This window comes from Triturus cristatus, chromosome 8 (assembly GCF_964204655.1).
Source record: "Triturus cristatus chromosome 8, aTriCri1.1, whole genome shotgun sequence".
Lineage (NCBI taxonomy): Eukaryota > Metazoa > Chordata > Amphibia > Caudata > Salamandridae > Triturus > Triturus cristatus.
Window position 1 is genome coordinate 281024091 of NC_140591.1, and position 21746 is coordinate 281045836.

General features: G+C 47.8%; 1 protein-coding gene across 1 annotated transcript; it reads left to right on the forward strand.

Annotated features, from left to right (window-relative positions):
• Window positions 1-19327: 19327 nt before the first annotated feature.
• LOC146801983 (zinc finger MYM-type protein 1-like) lies at window positions 19328-21040 on the forward strand. Its single transcript, XM_085623724.1, has one exon. The coding sequence runs from the start codon at window positions 19328-19330 to the stop codon at window positions 21038-21040; it is 1713 nt and encodes a 570-aa protein (XP_085479850.1).
• The last annotated feature ends 706 nt before the right edge of the window (window positions 21041-21746 follow it).

Below are 21746 nucleotides of genomic sequence, written 5' to 3' on the forward strand. Positions count from 1 at the left end.
AGCGCCTGGCTCTCCGCATACTGCTGTCTGTTGGTTGAGGCTGAGGAGGCACACGGCCACGGAAAGGATCCCCTGACCATTGTTTTCCTGCTCTGGCACCGTGTGTGGGGAAGAGTATCTTAGGGGGACCAAACAGCATATCCCGCTGCAACAAGGGAAGGCTCTTTTGGCCTACCGTCGCCTTGCTGGAAGCGGGTTTGCTGTGCCTAGCCCCATTCCTACTGTGGCTAAGAGAGGGAGATCCCGGCAAGTACTGAGCTGCGCGGCCATTGCCAATCCTCCCTCCTGCTGGGGTAGACTTCGAGGGACACGGGTCCTGTCACCAAGGTACTATGATTTCCTGAAAGTGCCCCGAGGGGTCCACTGGAAGATTTTCCACAGCTGCACAGCACGTTCTCAGGCAACTTACTCAGCCATTTGAAAAGCTGGAGACCCAACGAGTTTTCCCTGCCGAATTGGTGTGTGAGCCACCCCCCTCTCCGTGTGGCATACGTTTGGGGCCATTTGGCCTTCAGCTCTCAAGACGGTAAGGAATCTTCCACAGAGGCCCATTCCCACGGACACTGTCAATTCCTGTATTACCACAAATAGAAGTGCAGGAGCTTCTGTGCCCTGCTTAGGGGTTGCTCAAAAGCAAATTACTGTAATACACATAGTAAGCGCACAGAGGTTCCTGTGGCCTATGGTTTATAACTGCATTACTGGCAAAATGTTTATGGTTCTATGGTAACATATGATGATTCATGTGATTGATTTCACTCTGCTGCATTTTATGAGCTGATTTATGTTGTTTTGCCTTGCAGTGCCAGGATAACGCGGATTATTTCAGTATTTGCATTTGTATGCGCAGTGTTAGTTTTTTATGATGTGTGTAGCATATGTCTTTATCTTATTACACTAACAGTTATGTTATGATAGTTGCCTAGTTGGAATAGTGATTATTGGTTCATATGGTCTTGGTCTATGTTTAGAACTCTCCGAGGGGGTTGAAGGAGAGGGAAGGATGGGAGAGTCTAAGAGAGCAAGGCAAAGATTCAGAGCATGCTCTATGTGCAGAGACAGCACCAAGGAGCAGAACATGCATTTCCATCAACTGCTAAATGAAAAGTAAAAAGAAAAGAAAAATAGTTCCATGACGTCAAGGGTGGAAGTATACAACTCGGCCAAACAAACGAGAATGCAAAGAAGGTATACTTCAGGGGAGAGAGAAACTATAATAGGTAGGAAATCCTTCCAATAAGGACCAGGGAACTAAGTTAGACTGGAAACCCATCCAATAACGAGTAAGAAGGTGATCTAACCCCACACAGTGTTCTCATGCAGGTAAAGCTGTTTGTAGCAACATGGCAACAGTGGCAACAGTGGCAGGGAAGCAGTCTTTCGTCCTTACCAGAGTGAACACAGTCTGGTCTTGAAGCCTTGCCTTGGTGAAGCTGAGCTGATTGCAGGAGTGTGCTACCTAGCTGGGAACAGTCTCTGCCATTTAACAAACTCCTTTCCCCTGTAGGAAGGAGAGCGCGTGCATCTTAGAAGAGCAGAGATCTGCTTGTGGGGTGTATCAGTGGATTCTGTTCCTAAGGGGATCTCGTCTATCCGCAGTAGGGCCTACAGCTCAAAACATAGTGCTTTATATTTTTTTTCCCATGTCACTGACATTTTCTCTACTCTCGTTTGTGGGACATGCCAGAGTTTCCGTGGGGGACGGTAGCCCGATACCGGGCCATACCTTGTCATAGGTGCTGAAAATTCAAATCGCAGTTTTAAGAGATGATGACACCCACCAGTCAGTGACTTTCAGGCGTGCGTGCTTACTACGTGGAAGGGGTGGGGGGGGGCGGGGGGGATGGAGCCATCAGCAGCCAGGTTCGCCAACTTCTTTCTGTAGTGTTTTGTTTAAGGCTCACCTGGTCTACAGGTTTCAAATTATAATCAGGCTTATTTTCGTTGACTCTCGCTGCTACCACGCGCTTGGACACCATTGTATCCAAATCAAATGATCGATACTGCAACCAAGGCCAGAGCGACACTGAAAATATTGACACCATTTTTAGAGAATTCTGTGATATATATGGACACACATACGCGTACGCACGCACGCACACACTGAGCCAGCCTCGTGAAGTCTGTGTTTAATTTACACGAGGGTGCTTTAAATGTACCCTGAGACCCAGATAAAGAGTCCGACGCCAGCTAATGCACAGAATCAATGCTGTTTTCTGTAATGAAATGGAGAAAATAAATCTCTCTGAACGCCGAAGTCGTGAGGTACGCTCTTTGCATAACTAACTCACTTTAAGGGAATGTCCAATGTTGCAGGAACACGCTTTCCCCAGATAGCTGCTCCGCCAACAACATGATGCATAATTGAAGGATGGAAGGAACTGCGTGTTAGACAGTTGTGGTTACACAAGCGGGCGCTGTCATATCACGTGGCAAGGTAATGAAACAAATGCCCTTGAAAATATGCGCAGGCATTAACAACAATTAGCATAAACCACCGAAGAGCCTATAGATGTCCTGTCTGTAACTGATGCATCGCGCGAGCTGAAAAGTGCCAGCGGTGAGCAATATATTTTCATGCAGCCAGGCAGGAATGAGTCAGAAGGGACACGGCGGGAATGCTGAGCAGCAGCGCGAGGCAGGGCTGCGCGGCGGACGCGCCTCCAGGCTTTGGGTGTGCAACCTCCAGGCCGCGTGAGGCCCTGATGCAAGCAATGAACGCAAACTCTGCTCCCCAGGATGTTATGTAGCGTTAAATGAATTTATTACGTGGACATACATCATCTAGGTCTTGAGTTTTTTTCCTGATACCAAAAGAGTCGGTGTGGTGAGGTAAAGCGGGAGGCAAATAGTTTCAAATTATTAGGCTCTGTACAGAGAAAATACAAACCTCCATCCTATGCCTGTTGAATTTCGGAATGACCAATATATTTAACGATGAAGAGCAGAGCTCTCAAACAGGAATATAGTTCATAATTCTTGATTTTTAGGTACTTAAGGTGTGTGATTCACGGTAACCTTTCCGCGTGCAGAGTGGTCCGTTTCGGCTTTAGAGCTGCTGTTGATCAATAGAAACCTAGCATTTGATGCCCGATCTGCCCAAGCAGCATTCAGAAGTCCGTCTTTTGTGTCTTTAAGTGTCTTCCCTCTATATGTCCCCCATGCTGATTAGTGGTTGTGCTTCTTGGGGGGAAGGCCGTGCGTGTATGGACAACTAGCCCTGAAAACAGGATCTCAGGAATGGGCGCAGGGCCACCCCCGGGTGAAGCCACCAGTGGAGGCGGCCTGAATTCGGGCCCTTTGCTGGGGAGGCAGTCAGTGGTGTGGTCGAGCGCATGGGCGTAGGAACTGTGGGGGACGCGGGGGACATATCCCCCCCAGATTTTGGAGTGGGGGGGACGCAGGGGACAAGGGTGGGGGGGACGAGGGGACAAACACATAGTGCCAATATCGGCAACCGTTATCATAACACACATCAGTACATAATCATAATAAAACACATGACACTGAATGTAAGTGGAGAAATATTGCTGCAGGTTTATTAGCATAATAAATATGCAAACACGGTGGGTTATCTTACGGGCGATCCCAGGGCAGGCCAGCCCCATGCCGCCTGCCCGTCTGATAAGCCTAGAGTCACCATGGCAACGCCAATTGGTGACCACCAAATGTTGGGAGGGTCCCCCCCCTCCCATCCGTGGACCTCCAGTCCACATGCTTCACCACGCCCCCCCGTGATGGGTGGGCGGAGCATACATGGCAGCCCCCGGTTGCTCAGACCCACAACCGCCTGTCGGTTAGCGGGGCGCCGTAGGTCTTCCAGTGGACACGCTAAAAGATCCCTGGGTATCCTGGCTTAGCACCACACGGTGCTGCTGCATGCTATACCCCTTGGTATGTGCAGACCCTGGATCGCCCTGTAACTCCTCCTGCAACACAAAAGTGAAAGTTGTTAGAAAAACCTTCCCCCCCCTTCTTGTCCCTCCTGATGCCGGGTAAGCGGATGGGCGGGCAAGGAAAGCGAGCGGACAAGAGGGCGAGGAGGGGGCGGGGACCGAATATGTACCCCCCCCCCTTGGCTCCTCCCCGCCGGAAGCAGCTACACTGACTGGGGTCTCCCTAGGTCAAGCCCAGGGACACGACCTCCCACCCCTGTGCCTTCCTGTGGCACTAAGGCGGCCGCCCTCAAGGGGGCGGGCCGCTGCGCAACCCCCACCCCGGGCAGCCTTACATAGTGCCAATATCGGCAACCGTTATCATAACACACATCAGTACATAATCATAATAAAACACATGACACTGAATGTAAGTGGAGAAATATTGCTGCAGGTTTATTAGCATAATAAATATGCAAACACGGTGGGTTATCTTACGGGCGATCCCAGGGCAGGCCAGCCCCATGCCGCCTGCCCGTCTGATAAGCCTAGAGTCACCATGGCAACGCCAATTGGTGACCACCAAATGTTGGGAGGGTCCCCCCCCTCCCATCCGTGGACCTCCAGTCCACATGCTTCACCACGCCCCCCCGTGATGGGTGGGCGGAGCATACATGGCAGCCCCCGGTTGCTCAGACCCACAACCGCCTGTCGGTTAGCGGGGCGCCGTAGGTCTTCCAGTGGACACGCTAAAAGATCCCTGGGTATCCTGGCTTAGCACCACACGGTGCTGCTGCATGCTATACCCCTTGGTATGTGCAGACCCTGGATCGCCCTGTAACTCCTCCACAGCCTTGGGAGTGGCCACCGTCACTACCATGGCCCCCCACCAAGGTAGACCTATTTCCCTACAACCCGCTGCAGCCAACGCTTCCCCTAGGGCCAGTAGGAAAAGATCCATGCCTAACTAGGACTTCTCCCAGGTCCAGCCAAAACAAGTCTCCGCCCAACCGGGCCGACGGCCAGCATGTACCATCAGGACAGGTTCCCCCAACCATTCTAAAATCCCCCGTGGAATTGACTGAAATGACCTTAAACCTTGAATAGGCGATGGTCCAAAGTTGCCTTTGCCTGGCTAAAGAACCATCCCTTTGACAAGACACTCCTGCCTGGCCGTGCCAATGCGGGAGGAGGTAAGCGTTGCAGGCGCCCTTACTTCCTCTTCCACTCAGCTGGCGTACGCCCATCATATTCCATCAGTCACCGCCAACTGTAAACCCTTGCCCTCCCAAAATTCTGCTAGTATACCAGGGAGAGACAGGACAGGGTACCCACAGCGGAGAACCAACGTGTAAACTTCTTCTCTATTTTGGATACCGGGAAAGCCAATTAGTCTCCTGCTAAATAGTGGCTATCATAGTGTTACCCCGGGGTTTCCCTTGATCAAATGGACCATATGCCCCCGTTCTTGCGCTTCACCTGATTGTTAACATGAACCCCAGCGCAGACCACCGGCCTATGACCCATGTTTGGCCAAGCCTGAGCTAAAACACTTCTGAACAGCATGAAACAGGCTAACCACCAGCATTGCATTCTGAATGTTCCTGACGCGGCCCAGAAACATGCGCATAACTAAAGCAACTGGCACCATGCCATAAACGTATCAATTCAGCCTTCTATGAATGCAAAATGTGCTCTGTATTAGTGTTCCCTCCAAACCAGCCGCCCTAACCAGGCAACCCGCACCCTCCTGGCACTGGCACACTCCCGCCCCAGCTGCCCTAGAGTGCCTGGTCGTGTGTGGCCACAACCTGCGTTTTATCACTGACGTTATATCGGGGTGTGATGACACTCAACTAACTCTACTGCTGAGGGCCCCTTGCACCATCGTAAGTAAGTCTTTGCACACTTAGTGGCCAAACGAGGGCCCGCCGCCTACATCCCTAGCTGCCAAGGTTTCATATTGCTATGTATGACTTTTTCATAATGACCGCGCCCCTGTGGGTGACATTCCAAGACTATAAATGACACTACAGTGGGAGCGAAATCCGTCAATGATACGGCGCATGTCCAACCTACCCATGCGCATTACTGAAACATGTTAGGGCGGCGGGACCTGTGATGCTGACTGCCGGTATAGTTCAAATTGTCTCGCTGGCTCCAGAAGTCAACCCCATCATGGGAAAGAACTCTCCCTCAGACGGTGCCCCTAACTGTATTTGCATTGAGTGGTCCTATAATGAAATTAATCAAATTGTGTGCTTGTGTGAGGCGTCTGCGAAGCATGGCTCATGTCGTGGCTGCTAAAACACGTGACGTATCCTGTGCTGACCTCGACACTGTGGGACTGTTGTTCAATGGACATGCTCATCTATGGCCTAATATTGGTCAAACAGTGCAGCACACGACAACGGAAATAAATTCCACTGTATCACACCACACATACTTTAGGCAGTGCAATAATTTAAAATTAACTGTCAGGCCAGGGCACCCGTCAAGAACCACTCCAGCTTCCTTCACCTATTCCCAGTGCCAACGCTGCCAAGTACCTGTGTGTAAGTGCGACTATTCGAGGTCTTCAGCCACCCCCCAATTAATACAAACATCATGGGCAGTGGTCAGCCCGGTAGCCACTGGACCAATATGTGGTACCTTCAGTGAGCTAGAGCTATCATCTATCTTCAGCAACGAACCGTGACCTGCAGCGCAGAGTGGTTGAGGTTCTGCTCAGTTACTCTTTGTCAACTGTGGAAGTCTGACCTGATGAATTCTGAAATTAGTGAACTCAGCTTGGAGCAAGGCATTAAGACAGAATTGGGACCTCTGTGGAAGGGAAGGGGACGTGAGACCAAACATTTGCTCTAACACTAATGCATCCCGCCTATCAACTGCCCACCACATAATGCACCTACCGTCTGTGCGTTATTAAATATAGCAGTAAAGCAGAAGTACGTGTGGCTACTGTACCCAAGGCTGTAATGTGCCCGTAAATAAGAAACCATCAACGTGATTAATGGCCCAAACCATGTCCCGGGGACCAGTTCCCGAACCTGACCCCCCTCACCATTTTTGCAAAACTTCTCAGACATTCCCCACAGACTGCTGCAGATAGAACAATTATACTGCTGTATGACCAGTGGGCAAAGATTGGGTGCTATGCAACAGCCGCATCAGCCAAACCTACACAGATGATCTGGGTTAAAAAACACATTGAACAAAGCAGCCAAAGTTTAGACTGCTATGTGTGACCGTTCCCTAAGTCAGTGTAATTCGTGAGAATGCACCTATGAGTGACACTTTATCGCGAGCGTAATCCAAACAAGACGACGGCGAAAAATTCTCAGCACTTGCATCAGTTTGAGAAACAAAAACCCCTAGAGGATCGCACCCCTGCCGCAAGGCACCAGAAGCAGGAGGGCCCTTGGTGCGAAAAGTTCGCTGTTTGAAAGGGCAGACTGACTGTGGTATGTGATCAGCCGCATGGCCGACATTCCTTTTAGATACCATTTTAATCACACCTTTAATGAAGCTGCAACTGTAACTGGAAAATTTTCCTCACAAGAGACACAAACTCCATCTCTCAATTGTGCCAGTATCGCAGCACATCTTAAAGCTCAGAATTGGGCCAACAATCCCTACGCATTATCAATACTCATCTCCTTAAACCGAATGAAAGCCAATTCTGTGTGAGACCCAGGGCATTTTCCCTTGCAGTTAGAGGCGGACACTCGTTCCCACACATACAGCAAAGAACCTCGGCAGCAATTGTTTCCTCAAATCACTCTGCCTCCCAGGCCTGCGCGGGGCCGGGCACCGGCCCGCCGAGAATATTGCAGCGTTAGGCAATAACTATGGCATGCAGGCCGGGCACACCGCACATTTACTAGGTGTCCCGCTCCTTGAAAGCCTGCATGGTCACCATTCATAGCGTTACTCTAATGCACATTGAGAAATACATTTTGATTATACAAATGTCTGTGTATGTGAGCGCAAAGGTGTCGAAATGTTAAACTTGAGCTCCAATTACATGACATACTGAGCACATATCCTCGAATCTCTATATTTGCTACGCGAGGAGCACTACCTAAACCAAGCCCATCTATTGGCTGATCGGTGCTTTTAATTGCATATAGTGAAATAATTCCCCATCATAGCTCAATTGCAGGCCAACCGAGAGCTATTCTACCTCATGTCAGCCTGCGAATACGAAAGCTGGGCTGTCCCCCCACACCAGTAAACAGCCAATTCACACAACACCTGGGGGAGCCCTTAATAAACGGCGAGGATGGAGGAAATGCACAAGATATACAGCGACCTCCTCAGAATGAAGGCCCCCCCCCAGCTCTTTTTTTTTTTTTTTTTTTTTTTTTTTTTTTTTTTTCCGATATAGGCAAACCGCCCACACCGCCGAATCCTCACTTTCAATGCCAATGACGATATAATTCCAAATCATCTTAACCCCGCACCGCCGAATCCTCACTTTCAATGCCAATGACGATATAATTCCAAATCATCTTAACCTGTTAGGCTTTCACCTTAACATCCTACACTTAACAACATAATGCCTATGTGTGGCAAAATGCGGCCTCTGTCACTGCCTCAAGCTACGTACTACCAAAGGACACTACCCTACAGCCAAAAATTATTGGGAGATAAGTGCCTCAGCAACAACTGTCGCTCCGTTGTACATGTGATGGTTCTGGAATGATGCGGCTGTGAAAACCTAATCAGTCACCTTGAAGTTACCTCCCCATACAACTGACTACCAAACTGCACTTCATCACCGCATTGCCCCAATGCGCACCCAAATGCGAGCTACGGTCGACACATCTAGCTGAGAGCCCTAATGTGACAGAGCACACAACGATATGAGAGACACTTTTCCGTGAGCATAATGAGTAAAGGGGGAGAAAGCATGTAGCGATTAGGCGATGTAGAGACCGGTGCCTGACAGGACAGTCCTTAACGTGCACATAAATTCCCAACTTCCAAAAACTGCAACAGACTGGAAATGGAGGTTAACAACCAACACTTACTATTAGTAAAAACAGAGGAGCACTCGAAGGCCATTCATAAATAATGTTCCCAGGGCTCCACAACCTGCAGTTATAATCACAGTCAAACAGAGCAGCGCTACCTCCCAGTGGCCTACATAACCTATGGCACAAGTCCTATGCTCGACCCACAGGATGAGACAGAAAGTGTTTTTTTTTTTTTTTTTTTTTTTTTTTTTTTTTTTTGTGCTGAAGGACGATCATGGTGAGGGAGGACGACTCCGCAAGCTTGAGTTCGACACGCCATTTAAATAAACAACAATGGCTCTACCGGACTTACCACCGCCGAGCGCCGCATCAAAATTGAAGAACTATTCTCTTCAACAACTTAAGGACATTTGCGAGATATACCGAGCCGCAGGGCGTTGCTCCAGTCTTACCACCACATGACCGGAACCCCACACCCTCAGGTGTTCCTACTGCAGCGCCCACCCCGCTCTTACTTATTATCTTGAATGGCTAGCGACTGTCTGATCCGAACCATCGAAAGTTCCACTTATCTGAATCAAAATTGAGAAAATATTATATAAAGAGGGGGGGGGGGGGGTTTATGCACTGCCAGCAGCCTGCCAGGCCAGTGCACCACACATGCATCACCCTCTCTCTACCTGCCATCGCGCTCTGTGCTTCTGGGATGTAAGAAGCGTGCACTTGCATATCAACAGACCGATCCCGCAGAAGCACACTTCCAAAGCCCACACATGGCCGAACCCGAATCTGAAAGTCGGCATGAATGTGCACCTAAACCCCCCTCCTACCACGGCCGGGGTCCGAACCGGCAGTCACCTGGCATAGAAACCTGCTACAGCACCAGCCAGAGGTCAGCAATCAAGGACAAGCCAGGCGCAAGCGAGCTCGGGCGGTCCGCTCTGCCAACACCTAACCACACTCTCGCGACCCGCCTGGCCCGCTGCCCCTGCTGAGTCCCGTTACCCTGCAACAGTGTAGGGGGGGGGCCGCGAGAGAGCCGCGACATCGTCCACCATAGGACGCGCAGGCCTCTCAACGCAAAACGCTGTCCCCATTGTCCGCTGCGCCATGCCTGGATGGATGAGGCCCGTTGCCTGCGCCCCGCACCACAATCTGCAGGACTCTGAGGGGTCACATGAATAGCCTAGAAACACTGCAGGATGCGCGACACCGAGGCCCAGGCACTCGCCCCTCCTTGCAGCGAGAGGCACCACCGGACCTGAGATGTCCAAATCAACGCGAGGCCAAGACCTGCTAGGCGTCCGAGTAAAGGAGCCCCGCCTGGCAGAACCGCCACACGCACCAGCTGTGCACCTTCCCTCACCCGCAACCGCGTCCGGCACTCCGGACACTGACACAATGAATCATTATTCTACTTAGAAAGCATGAAGGATAGCAGATAAGATAAGATAACAGAGCGCCTACATAGCCCCAGTTACGTTACAAGGGGACGCACATTTATATGTTGGTCACGGGGAGATTGTGATTTGCCCCGAATCACAGGAAGATCAGCGACAAACCAAGCTCGAACCATGGTCCCCAGGTCTGCACTCGAAACATTTCAAGGAGGGTTGTACCCACTGCCGAGTCTCGAACACGGTTGCTCAGCTCCGCAGTCTGCAGCTCAGACTGTTGAGCCACGTCCTCTCACTAGCGCCCTATCCATTAGCCAACTCCTCTCGCCTAGTCAATCCGCGATCTACCGGACCATACTATCATATCGCGCTAGCTTGCCCCAATCCAACTAGGTATCAGAGCGCTATACATAGCCCAGTTCCGTTACAAGGGGACGCACCTAATGAGTTGTTGGGCACGGGAGGCTTGTGGATGCCCAGCATCACCGGAGGTTCAACGAGGCGAGCAAAATATAAGTATATTTATATACACATTGCGCTTCTCCAACCAAAATGGCGAGACGTGACCACCTCAGTGCCGCCTCCAAAGCCGCCGGTCTAACCACTGTACTATCGGCACCCTGCAATATATATAGCGCGCTCGACCCAAAGGTATGGAGCGCTTTGCATTGCACCGTATTTACCTTACACATTCAGGCATAATGATTACACTCCCCATGGCAGGTACTCTGCCTTTGTTGTTGCATATATATATATATATATATATAGCGCGTACTCGACCCGATGGTATTGGAGGGCTATACATGACACCGTATTTACATTGCACATTCAGGCATATGCTTTTCAATTCCCATGGCTGATACTCTGCTATGGTGTTGCATATATATATAGCGCGAACTCGACCCGACGGTAAAGGAGTGCTTTACATGGCACCGCATTTACATACACATTCAGGCGCGGGGAAAGTAAGAGATTTGCCAGCGATAGCGTGCACGTGCCTGAGGCCACACCGCCTCTCCCTATAATGCCTACGCTGAGGCCCAAACCTGGATTCCCCAGATCGAAGCCTCCCGTCCTGCCTACTGGGCCCCCTCACACCAGGGACACCGAACGTGCACGCGACCTCGAGGGTCGAACTCTCTCCAGCGCCAAAGTCGGCAGCGTGGCCGGCGGACCACATCCTCTCTTCGACAAGTCAATTACGCTAACTTCCATTACCAATCATGGGTGGCTGCACTTGCAGGACTCGAACCCGTGACTTGCAAAGTGAACATTTACCCAAGAAATGCCCATTCAAATCATTGAGAAGTCTCTCTCCCGAGATCTACCTGCACAAATCAGGAGCCCTAAGGCCCCAGTGACTCTGATGGCCTGCGATGCCCGACCGATGAGCCACACACGCGCGCCCCCGCCGCACGCGCAACCTCCCAGGCCGGCGACTTGGGCCTGGCTCGGCGCCCGCACCCCCCCACGCCCGTGGTATTCCGACCACAGGGCCCCGTCGCCTGGAAAAGCTCAGGGACAAGGCCGGAGCGAGGAGAGGGGGCAGGTGAACTCACCGCAACATGAGGCTCCGAGGCGCACGACGATGGAGCTGCGACCGGCAAGGAAAGCGAGCGGACAAGAGGGCGAGGAGGGGGCGGGGACCGAATATGTACCCCCCCCCTTGGCTCCTCCCCGCCGGAAGCAGCTACACTGACTGGGGTCTCCCTAGGTCAAGCCCAGGGACACGACCTCCCACCCCTGTGCCTTCCTGTGGCACTAAGGCGGCCGCCCTCAAGGGGGCGGGCCGCTGCGCAACCCCCACCCCGGGCAGCCTTACATTTCCCTTAGAGCACGAAAAAAAGTGCGGGCGGAGCTGCATGACCTAATGGCCCTGTACTTGACCTGGCGCCTCTCGTTACCTGTCTGTGAGCCGCCAATGATCCGATAGTCACAGCATAATGTGACGTCAGAGACCACTCGCCCCCCTGCCTATGCCCTTTGAACTCTTTGTGTGGCGCAGCACCCCCGAGGCTCAAGGAATTATTTATTTCTCACCTCTGCTGCCTGTAGCCAGTGCACGGATTGATTTGCTGAGTGACCTGACCTGTCCTGACTCCTCGCCCCCGTGTCTGTTGACGGCTTGAAGACGGAAGGGCTGCAGCAGCACGCTCCCACGAAGTGTGAGGCCTGCGTGAGTACCTATCCCAGGTGTGTTTCTTCCGCTTCTTCTGCGCTTCACCTGCTGAAATACAAAGTGAGCATCAGCAGCTTCTAGTAAGTATTGTGCTCAGACCCTGCTAGGTTTTCCTTGACTTGATTCAATAATATTTAACCCCTCTGCGTGTACTTAGCCTGGATTTCTGCATTGGCGCTGGACTACCTGCACCGGACTTTGCAGTTGGGACCCCTGTGCAAAGACTGCATACTTGTAAGTTACTTCCTCGTATGGATGACGGGCGTGCACAGGGATATGTAGTTCTTCAGCACAAGGTTTATGTAAAGATGCTCAGAATTTAAATGGATGTGTCACCAGAGCTGCCAGCTTTGAAAGTGGGAAACCAGGTTTGGGTCCCAGCGTCTGCACACCATTCTGTGATTATGGGCGAAAAACGTATTCTTCCTATGCCTTCAAAACAATAATGCTACCTTGTCTAATTATAACTTGCTGCTCATGTAAAGAGCTCCAATGACCCTGTGCCGAGCTTCCACTATATAAGGCCAAAGATTTGATTTTGGTGCCTGCTTTAGCGCGCAGAGTAAGGCTTTTGCTCTACTGTGTGCTGTTGCAGTTATCGCAATAAACTGAAAGGGTCGAGCGGCTCGAGCCTGCGCATTTTTGAAAGCCCTTGTGTGGGTTCATGTTGACGTAGGACACACTTGTCAAGGGTTCTGTTGGTTGTGGGGGTGTTGGGGGGGTGGGGTCAGGGGATGGGTGAGGGTGCTAGTGTGAAGAACTGCTGCTTAACTAAACTGGCAGCCAGCACTGCTGGTTTTGTTACGGGGGCAATATTGCAGCACTACTGCAAAACCTGTCCCTAGCCCACACCGCTCTCAATGCAGCCCGCACCCTTCCAGCCCACTGGGGAAACGCCGGGTGCCTGCTATCATTCGCAAAGGCTTTGCAGTTGCTATTATTTTCTTCTTTTTATCGTGATGCGTTTTAAAAATATATATATATATTGTGCTTTAATGAATAATAAAACTGTACTGTATGCGGTTTAAAGGATTCTGAAAATCTGAAATAAACTTGATGATGATGATAGGGCAAGGATCAAAAGAACCTACAAAGCCTCTCTTTAGCTGTATCTCTCCGACTGTCGTCACTACTTTCTACTGAATGTGTTTCCAGGAGCTTTATAGCATAGCTTCATCAAATCAAGGTAACGCTCCCTGCCAGTAAATCCTTGAAATACATATAGGTGTAAGACTTACAGCTGTCTTATTTCTGATATGTGGGCATAACCCCATGCATTTTCTTAATTTCGCATTATGCAAAGTATGTGAAATTTACAGCATTTCACATAATGTGAAAATCTACTTGCTTTTTGCTGATAAAGGTTTTCTGCCCAAACCAGTCTCCTGCGGTACCTTGAGTAACTTTTCTATGCAAGGTATATCCACATCCAGAAATGTCACGTCGGATATCATGACAAAAATGTAGGCACCTCGCATAATTTTACATAATGTTGCATAATTTCCCCAAACTTGCACAACATTATGAGACAAAGGTTAGGCGGATTACTCATAAACCTACCTTCAACACACCTACGTGCAGCGATAAGGACAGCATTAAAGGCTGGGACATACACAAACCACGCGCTAACAAAGAAACCACATATGTCGGTGTCATGGAACAGGACACACCCCCTTTCAGAACATTGTCCACTGACTTAATCCACATCTCCCAAACTGCCAGAGAGGTCCAACAATGCACAGACAGAAGGCTACACAACAAATATTGCACACATAGCTAGCTCCAATGGTTAATTCGCCTGCTTGTTGATGACACCTGCAACCAACGTCCCTACAAACATTGACATAGCTTAGTCAATAATATTAGGGGGGGGGGTGAGTTTGAGGTTTTCAAACAAGCAATACAATGTGCATGATTAAAAAGGGGGCATGGACTTGACTGGCTTCTGAGTTGGCAGAGTTTGGGGAATTCGTTTTGAGTTTGGAAAGGTTAGGGACCTTTTTGATGACTTTAATACATACATGGAACCACAACCCACCAAACACATTTTCAAACTCTGAACCAAAAACATGCTCTAAAGACCAGATAAATAAAAAGAGCTCGAAAAAGCTATAAGCTAAGCACTTTACACATTGCTACATATACAACTTAGCACAATGCAAAGTCACTTTGACATGGCATCCACTGTTATGTTTACACATAAGATTGTGTCACTTTGGTACAATGTTGTGTACTTGGCTCAATGATTTGTTTCTTTTTAACGTGGGTTCTTTAAATCACGGTTCTGTTTAAAAAATGTCCACTGCACGTTCACAGGCCAAACAGCTGTACATGCTATGTATGGGATCCAGATGTGCAGTGGGGCAACCTTAAAGAAAGCCAACAAGTACAAATTGGACCTTAGCTCTGATGCCCTAATCTTCCCTGTGTTGTATACAAGCTCACTCCCTCTGATGGCTCTCATCACACCTGCAGCCACAGGATACCATCGGAAGAGGTGAGGAAGATGAGAAAAGAAACAAAATAAGAAAACAGGCCTTCTCTGTCCATGAACTGATGATCAGGAATGACATTCCTAAACCCATCAACACCGCCCTAACCCTCCACCAATTTAGGAAACAGCTGAAGACACACATCTTTTACAAAACACTATTTCATGGTGAAAGAGCAGTCCACCTCCAAACTCATAATCCAGCTTTCCCTTCAAGTAATCATTGACTAGTTTGGTCTTTACTATTTTACAGTGTTGTCATTTTTGTCTTGCTTTGTGCTATACAAATCCTACATAGTGCGTGCATGCGTGAAATGGATATGCTTATGTAGCGCAGCTTCTGTACACCTGCATTTTGAACAAGAAGCTTTCTCTGAATATCTTATGCATTGATAGGGGTTGCTGTGGAATTCCATGTTTAAGAAAGGTCCATAGGGTACCTGTGCAGGGGCGGGTTTAGACACTTGGACCAATTGCTGAAGGGGATGATTAGGTACAGAGTTTATACTTCAGGTCAGAAGACACAGTAAGGTATGCAGGGAGCCTTTACATGACTTGGCATATCACATAGAAGTTAGTCACGCTGTCAAAAGCTGCCATGACTTTGGTACTCTAAACCTATGGGGTATTGATGTGTGATGTAATATGACTAGGGCTTATTTGCCGTTTGCCCTACTTTGCATAACTCTTACTGAGCTATTTATAGTACTTTCGGTAATTATAATACGCCTGCCTTCTAGACGAATGTTGTACAGTAAATAATCATATAATGTGAAATAGCAATTATCGTGTGTGAGTACTGATTGTGGGGAACGTGGTGACACTCTATGTACAACACCTGCAGATGAGAGATATTCTACCACGTTTGTTGGACTCCTTATATGGCTGTCTACCAGAGCTTACTTTAGTAGGAGGGGGTGGGGGGAACCTGACAGTTCTCATTTTCACCAAAAAGTTAGCCTTTGGAAAATAGGAGCTCTACGGGCTTTGATCCCAATAATTTGAAGGTAACACAACAAGATTACAGTGCAACTGACATGGTATTCTCATGAAGCAGGACTGGGCCATTATGCACCCTTGCACGCCAGTGGCGGCTGGTGACATTTGAAAATAGTGGTGCGAAAAAGTTGGGTACGAATTTTATGTAGCAAGCAAGCTTTAAGGACAAATGTGGGGTCTGTGGGATTCTACTGCTGAAAAAAAACTGAAAAAAGATTTGCAAATTAATTTGTGTGGAAGAAAAGTGTTTAAAGCAGTGGGACTGTTGAGTTTGTCAAATTACACTGTAGAAAGCAATCACTATTAAAATATGTATCGACTTCTTAAAATGCACACTGGCTATAAAATACATAACATCAGTCTAAAACACTGTTGTATTTACTCCTTCCGCAGGCCTCAATGACATTTAATTCACAGTCTCACAATTTTAGGATTAAAATGTTGATTATTTATAACAAATCAGTCTTTTTACTCATTTATTTTAAACAGTTAACAACCATTGACAAAAACAATAGTAATTGCAGGTTTTAGGTGGATGTAAGGTATTGTGTTATACATCTGGATGCATTAACCTCTGAGAGAGAAACCGAAATTCCGGTCATGTGGAAAACTATGGGAATCACAGAAATGTATTTCACATGTTCCCTTTTAGAGAGCCCCTGGTTAATTCAGCCTACTTAAAGACCTCTCTATGACTGATAGTAGTCAGCAGCTGTAGGTGCTTTCCTGAAGCCTAGTTAGACCATTTTCTTCCAAAGTAGATGCGGCATGCAATGCAAGACACTGGGCAAGCACCCACTTTAAAGGTCCTGGAGATGTCACATTGTGCAACTTGCACATTAAAGAAACTGTTGCCCATATTAATGCAGTAAGACATGGGGCAGTTTTTAATGTGTTTAATATTTCAAGACCCTACAGTCCCACTGCTTTATAAACCTTTCTTTCTCAGTAAATTAATTTCCTTTAAAAGGCACCATTTGCCATTCTTCTTTCAATGTTTTCTTGGGAGGAGAATCCCACAGACCCCACATTTTGATTTTGGTGCCTGCTTTAGCGCGCAGAGTAAGGCTTTTGCTCTACTGTGTGCTGTTGCAGTTATCGCAGTGGCGAGGTCAGCTGAGTGGAGCTGGCGGTTCGGGGTGTAGAAGGTGAGTCGTTTGTTGGGGTATGCTGGTCCGGTGTTGTGGAGTGCCTTTTGAGCGTGGGTGAAGAGATTGAAGGTGATACTCATGTTGACGGGGAGCCAGTGCAGGTCTCTCAGGTGATCTGTGATGTGGCTGTGGCGAGGGATGTCGAGGATGAGGCATGCAGAGGCTTTCTGTATGCGTTGGAGTCGTTTTCGGAGTTTGGCTGTGGTTCCTACATAGAGGGTGTTGCCGTGTCACATAAGCGAGGGACGTTCATGCACTGGGCTCAGTATTACATTAACACATTTCTTCAAAGCAAACCTGCTTGGGATTAACGAGTAATGCAGCGCACCCCCCATCAGCAAAAGTCACACAGGGTTGCACCCAAGGACATTAGAAAAAAACTGGAAGTCAGAAACTTCCTTGTCTATAAATTATAAGTTCTCAGGGCAATTACGGTTATCAGCTTTTCGTGTCGGGTGCCTGTCATTTTGTTGCTTGGAAAATTGGCATGACAGAACACCAGACTTCCTTCAATTGTGGCACCAGAAGGCAGAGATGACGTGCAGCTTCCATTTTGAGCAGGACAACTTCTGTGGTAACTGGCATTTACCTGCACAGGCCCTTAGTGGTCTCCAGCCTGAGACAAGGAGTGGGCAATGAACCTGTTTATATATAAGACTGAACTGCGCACCCAGGTTATGCTGGTGTAAATTCCACTCCCCAGTAGAAAAAGTAGTTGATGGGATTGCGGTCTGCATGGCAATACTGGTAGAGGCACTGACCAGTTTTCATGACTGGCAGGTCAGAATGATACACCCAGTGCGTGCTAAAACCAGCCAAACAGACGTAGAGCAGAAAATTATGCAGAATCAGTGTATGGACCAATCATGCAAAAAAGTCTCAGGGCAGCGAGTTAAAGGACTGGCAGAAGGAGCGCGATGCACACGCTGGAAATAAAATAAAAAAAAATTAGAAAGGGAGAGAAGGTCACATTGACGTTATTTGATTTTTAAGTCTGGGAACTGGCAATTTGGTACTCACTCCTTTACATATTTTTAAAGCAAGGGCAGGCAATGGCAGAGTACTGGTGGAATAGAGGCTAGAGGTTACCTGCACCATGTTTGAGCCTTCGTGCATCTCACACACACTCACACTCTCTCCTAGTTCTGTGTTTCACAATTCTCTATTGTTCTTAAGACTATGTGGAGTTTTACACCTGCTGGTATCTTGGCTCGGGATACTGCTAGTGAAGATTTTGTCTCAAGTCCCTCAGTTTGATTTCTTTGTACTTGTCACCATTTAGCAACTGAGTGGGGTCATCTTAGTACCGCATTTGAGTAGCCAGAACCTCCTCCAAGTCCACAGACTGAGCTCCGGCTCACCTGAACCATTGCCTGTTGGTAAGTCTCCAGCGTCCCAGGGCAGAAGGAAACGCAGCACTATCAGCCGTCGGAATCCAGTAGTCAGTCCGACCAGCAACTCACAGCCAGTGAGTGGATCAAGAAAATCGCAACAGAGGGCTACGGCTGCCACTACTACTGCTAATAAGTAAGTGCACTATAGTATTGTCTAGCGTAAAAAAATAATGGATTCTTGGCCAAACTGTTTGGATACTTTTTGTCAGATTGTGGTAATGTACTCCCTTTCTCAGCATCACATTATTTGTGCATTTTCTCTTTCTATGCTATGTTCTGAACAATTCTGTAGTACAGTACTTGTATTACTCAGACCAAAAGCCTTACAATGTATTATAATTTTCCCCAACAGATTCTTTTTGCTACAAGTACAACAATACTTCGCTTTTGAAAACCTGCTTGCCCACATTGCCTGTCATCTTCAGCTAAAATAAAATTTTCAGGTAGGTTCCTTTGCCACCATAAAACATATACTGCAGTGTCTTATGTATTGCTGTAACACTTTAGTCAGGTAAGATGCTGACTAGAATGCTCTTCTTGCTGTGGAAACCTAAAGGTGTTATAAAACAACTGGGAAGCCTGTGCACATGCATAATTTCCCCTCACTGTCGCACTACATTGGAAGAGGATCCTTACACTGGAGGTAGGTTTTGACCCCAACACTCCCTGTGCTGATTACATGGGGGGAGTGCACACAAAAGACTGTTTGCAACTTTTGAACTGCAGTTAAATATTCTGTATGTCCCCACATTGCAACTGCTACAAACTTATTTCTTCCTTTTTTCTTAGAATGCCAAGAAACAGCCAAGTGAAGTGAACCTATATTCAGACAACTCAGAAATTAACACGATTCATAGTGATGATCATTCATACCATAGCTCTTCTGGCAAAACAAGGCCTTGCACTCCGAGGTCATGATGACAGCAGTGGGAATTTCCGTCAATTTCTTAGTGCACGAGCAGAAGATGTACCATCTTTAAAACTGCGGATTACAGTAAATCGAGCAGAATATCTCAGCCCAGACATCCAAAATGAAGTTCTTCAATTATTGTCCCGTGCAATTTTGCAACAAATCCGTAAAAATATTGGTGACAATCCATATGCAGTAATTGTTGATGGCACACAGGATATATCTGGTCAGGAACAAGAAAGCTTTTGTATTCGTTACATTGACCAAGATCTGTATCCTCATGAGGATTTCATTGGACTGTATCAGGCTGATAATACCACTGGTACTGCAATTGCTACAATTGTCAAAGATGTTTTATGCCGTCATGGTCTTTCTCTGTCAAAGTTGAGAGCACAAACATATGATGGTGCAGCAAATATGGCAGGGAAATACCATGGTGCGCAAGCATTAATACGCCAAGAACAGCCACTTGCTCTTTATGTCCATTGTGGAGCACATTGTACAAATCTGGTGATGCAGGCTGCAGCACATAAATGTTCCATAATGGAAGATGCACTACTTTATGTCCACGAACTTGGTAATCTGTTTGGGCAATCTATGACATGCCGTACAATATTTTCAGACCTCATCCAACACAGTGTAGAAGGCCCTGCAAATGTGTTAAAAATAAAGCCTCTGTGTCCAACACGTTGGACGGTACGTGTAAAAGCTGTAAAAAAAGTAATGGATAGTTATGAACCTATTCTGGAAACCCTAGAACACTTATCAACATCCAAGTCCAGTGGTGATGTGTCTGCTCGTGCTCGTGGTATGCTGGCACAGTTTCAGAGAGGAACAACTGTCCTAGGTCTTCAGATTGCTCTCCAAGTCCTGCAGCTTCTGGAATGTTTGAATATTGCCTTACAAGGACGCCAGCAAACTATATCAGGGCTACTAGCTGCTGTTAATGTAGCAAAAAGTGCAATACTAAAGCTCCGTAGTGAAGAGTCGGTTGACAGTCTGCTTGATGCCAACAACCACATGATTGCTAAGTACCATCTTAATGCCATTGAAGTACCACGACTGCGCCAAATCCCTAAACGGATAGATGATGGAGCAGCAGAAACTTTTCATCCTGCAACCGTTAGGGACGACTATCGCCCTCAGTATTTCGAACTTTTAGATACTGTTTCTCTTCATCTCACTCAGCGTTTTGACCAGGAAGGCATCCAAACATATGAAAAACTTGAACAAGTGCTTTTAACAGGCAATGGCATTGACTCTCTTGATCAGTACAAAGGAACGGACCCTTTGCTGCTCTCTGCTCAATTGACTATGTTATCAAGCATGTTCAAGTACTCTTCAGTCCCAGAACTGGCAGACATACTCCGAAAAATGCTTCCAAGAGAGAGAGCTTTCTTTTCACAGGTTGAGAAGCTATTACAGATTCTTTTAGTTATACCAGTATCGTCTTGTGAGGCTGAGAGAAGTTTCAGTGGCCTCCGCCGATTGAAAACTTGGTTAAGATCAACTATGTCTCAAAAAAGACTGAATCATGTTGCCATATGCAACATACATAAAGAGATGATGGACTCAGTTGACCTACATACAATAGCGAAAGAATTTGTCCTCTGCACTGAACGGCGCAAGAAATTGTTTGGCTTTTCAAAATTAAGTTCATAATTTTATTACAGATTCCTGCAGCAAGAAAAACAATTTCTAATTAGTCCAATTGCATTTTGAGATGTAGGAATGTCGCTAAGAGCATTTAGTTTATTTTTCCTTTTTTCGTCCCACCTTTGTTTTCCTGGTGCATGAAGATGCAAGATTCATATACATATTTATTTCCCATTTGGTCTTTATTGTGAATGTAAATAAAAATAAAGCATACTTGCAGACTGTGACTACTTGCCTGCCTTTCTTAATATTTCACTTCATAACTATGCCATTGTATACATTTAACGCGCGTACGGTCTCACACAATGGGCGATTTGTATAGGGTCACTGGAAAGTCCACAAGGTTGTCCCTGTCCCCCCCAGAAATTTAGTGTCTCCTACGCCCCTGGTCGAGCGGGGCAGTGTCCTTCCCATGCCCGTATTGATTTGCCCTTCAGCGGTTTGCGGCGCTCCCAGAACCTCGGGCCTCGATGTTGATTGTCTGCACAATGTCTCAGTGAGCATTATTGGCCCGCCGCAGCTTACTGCCCGTGGCTCTTGATTTTTCCCACCGTCTCGTGACACTCGTAATAAAACACCCAGCCGTATCACTACCCTTCTCCGGGCCGGTTGAGCCATGCCACATCTGCAGAGTTTCCGAAGAACGATTGTTTGTGTCGGTGCCAAATGGAAGCGCAGTAGTGAGGCTTGCGCGTGTTGCGCCCTGCTTAGC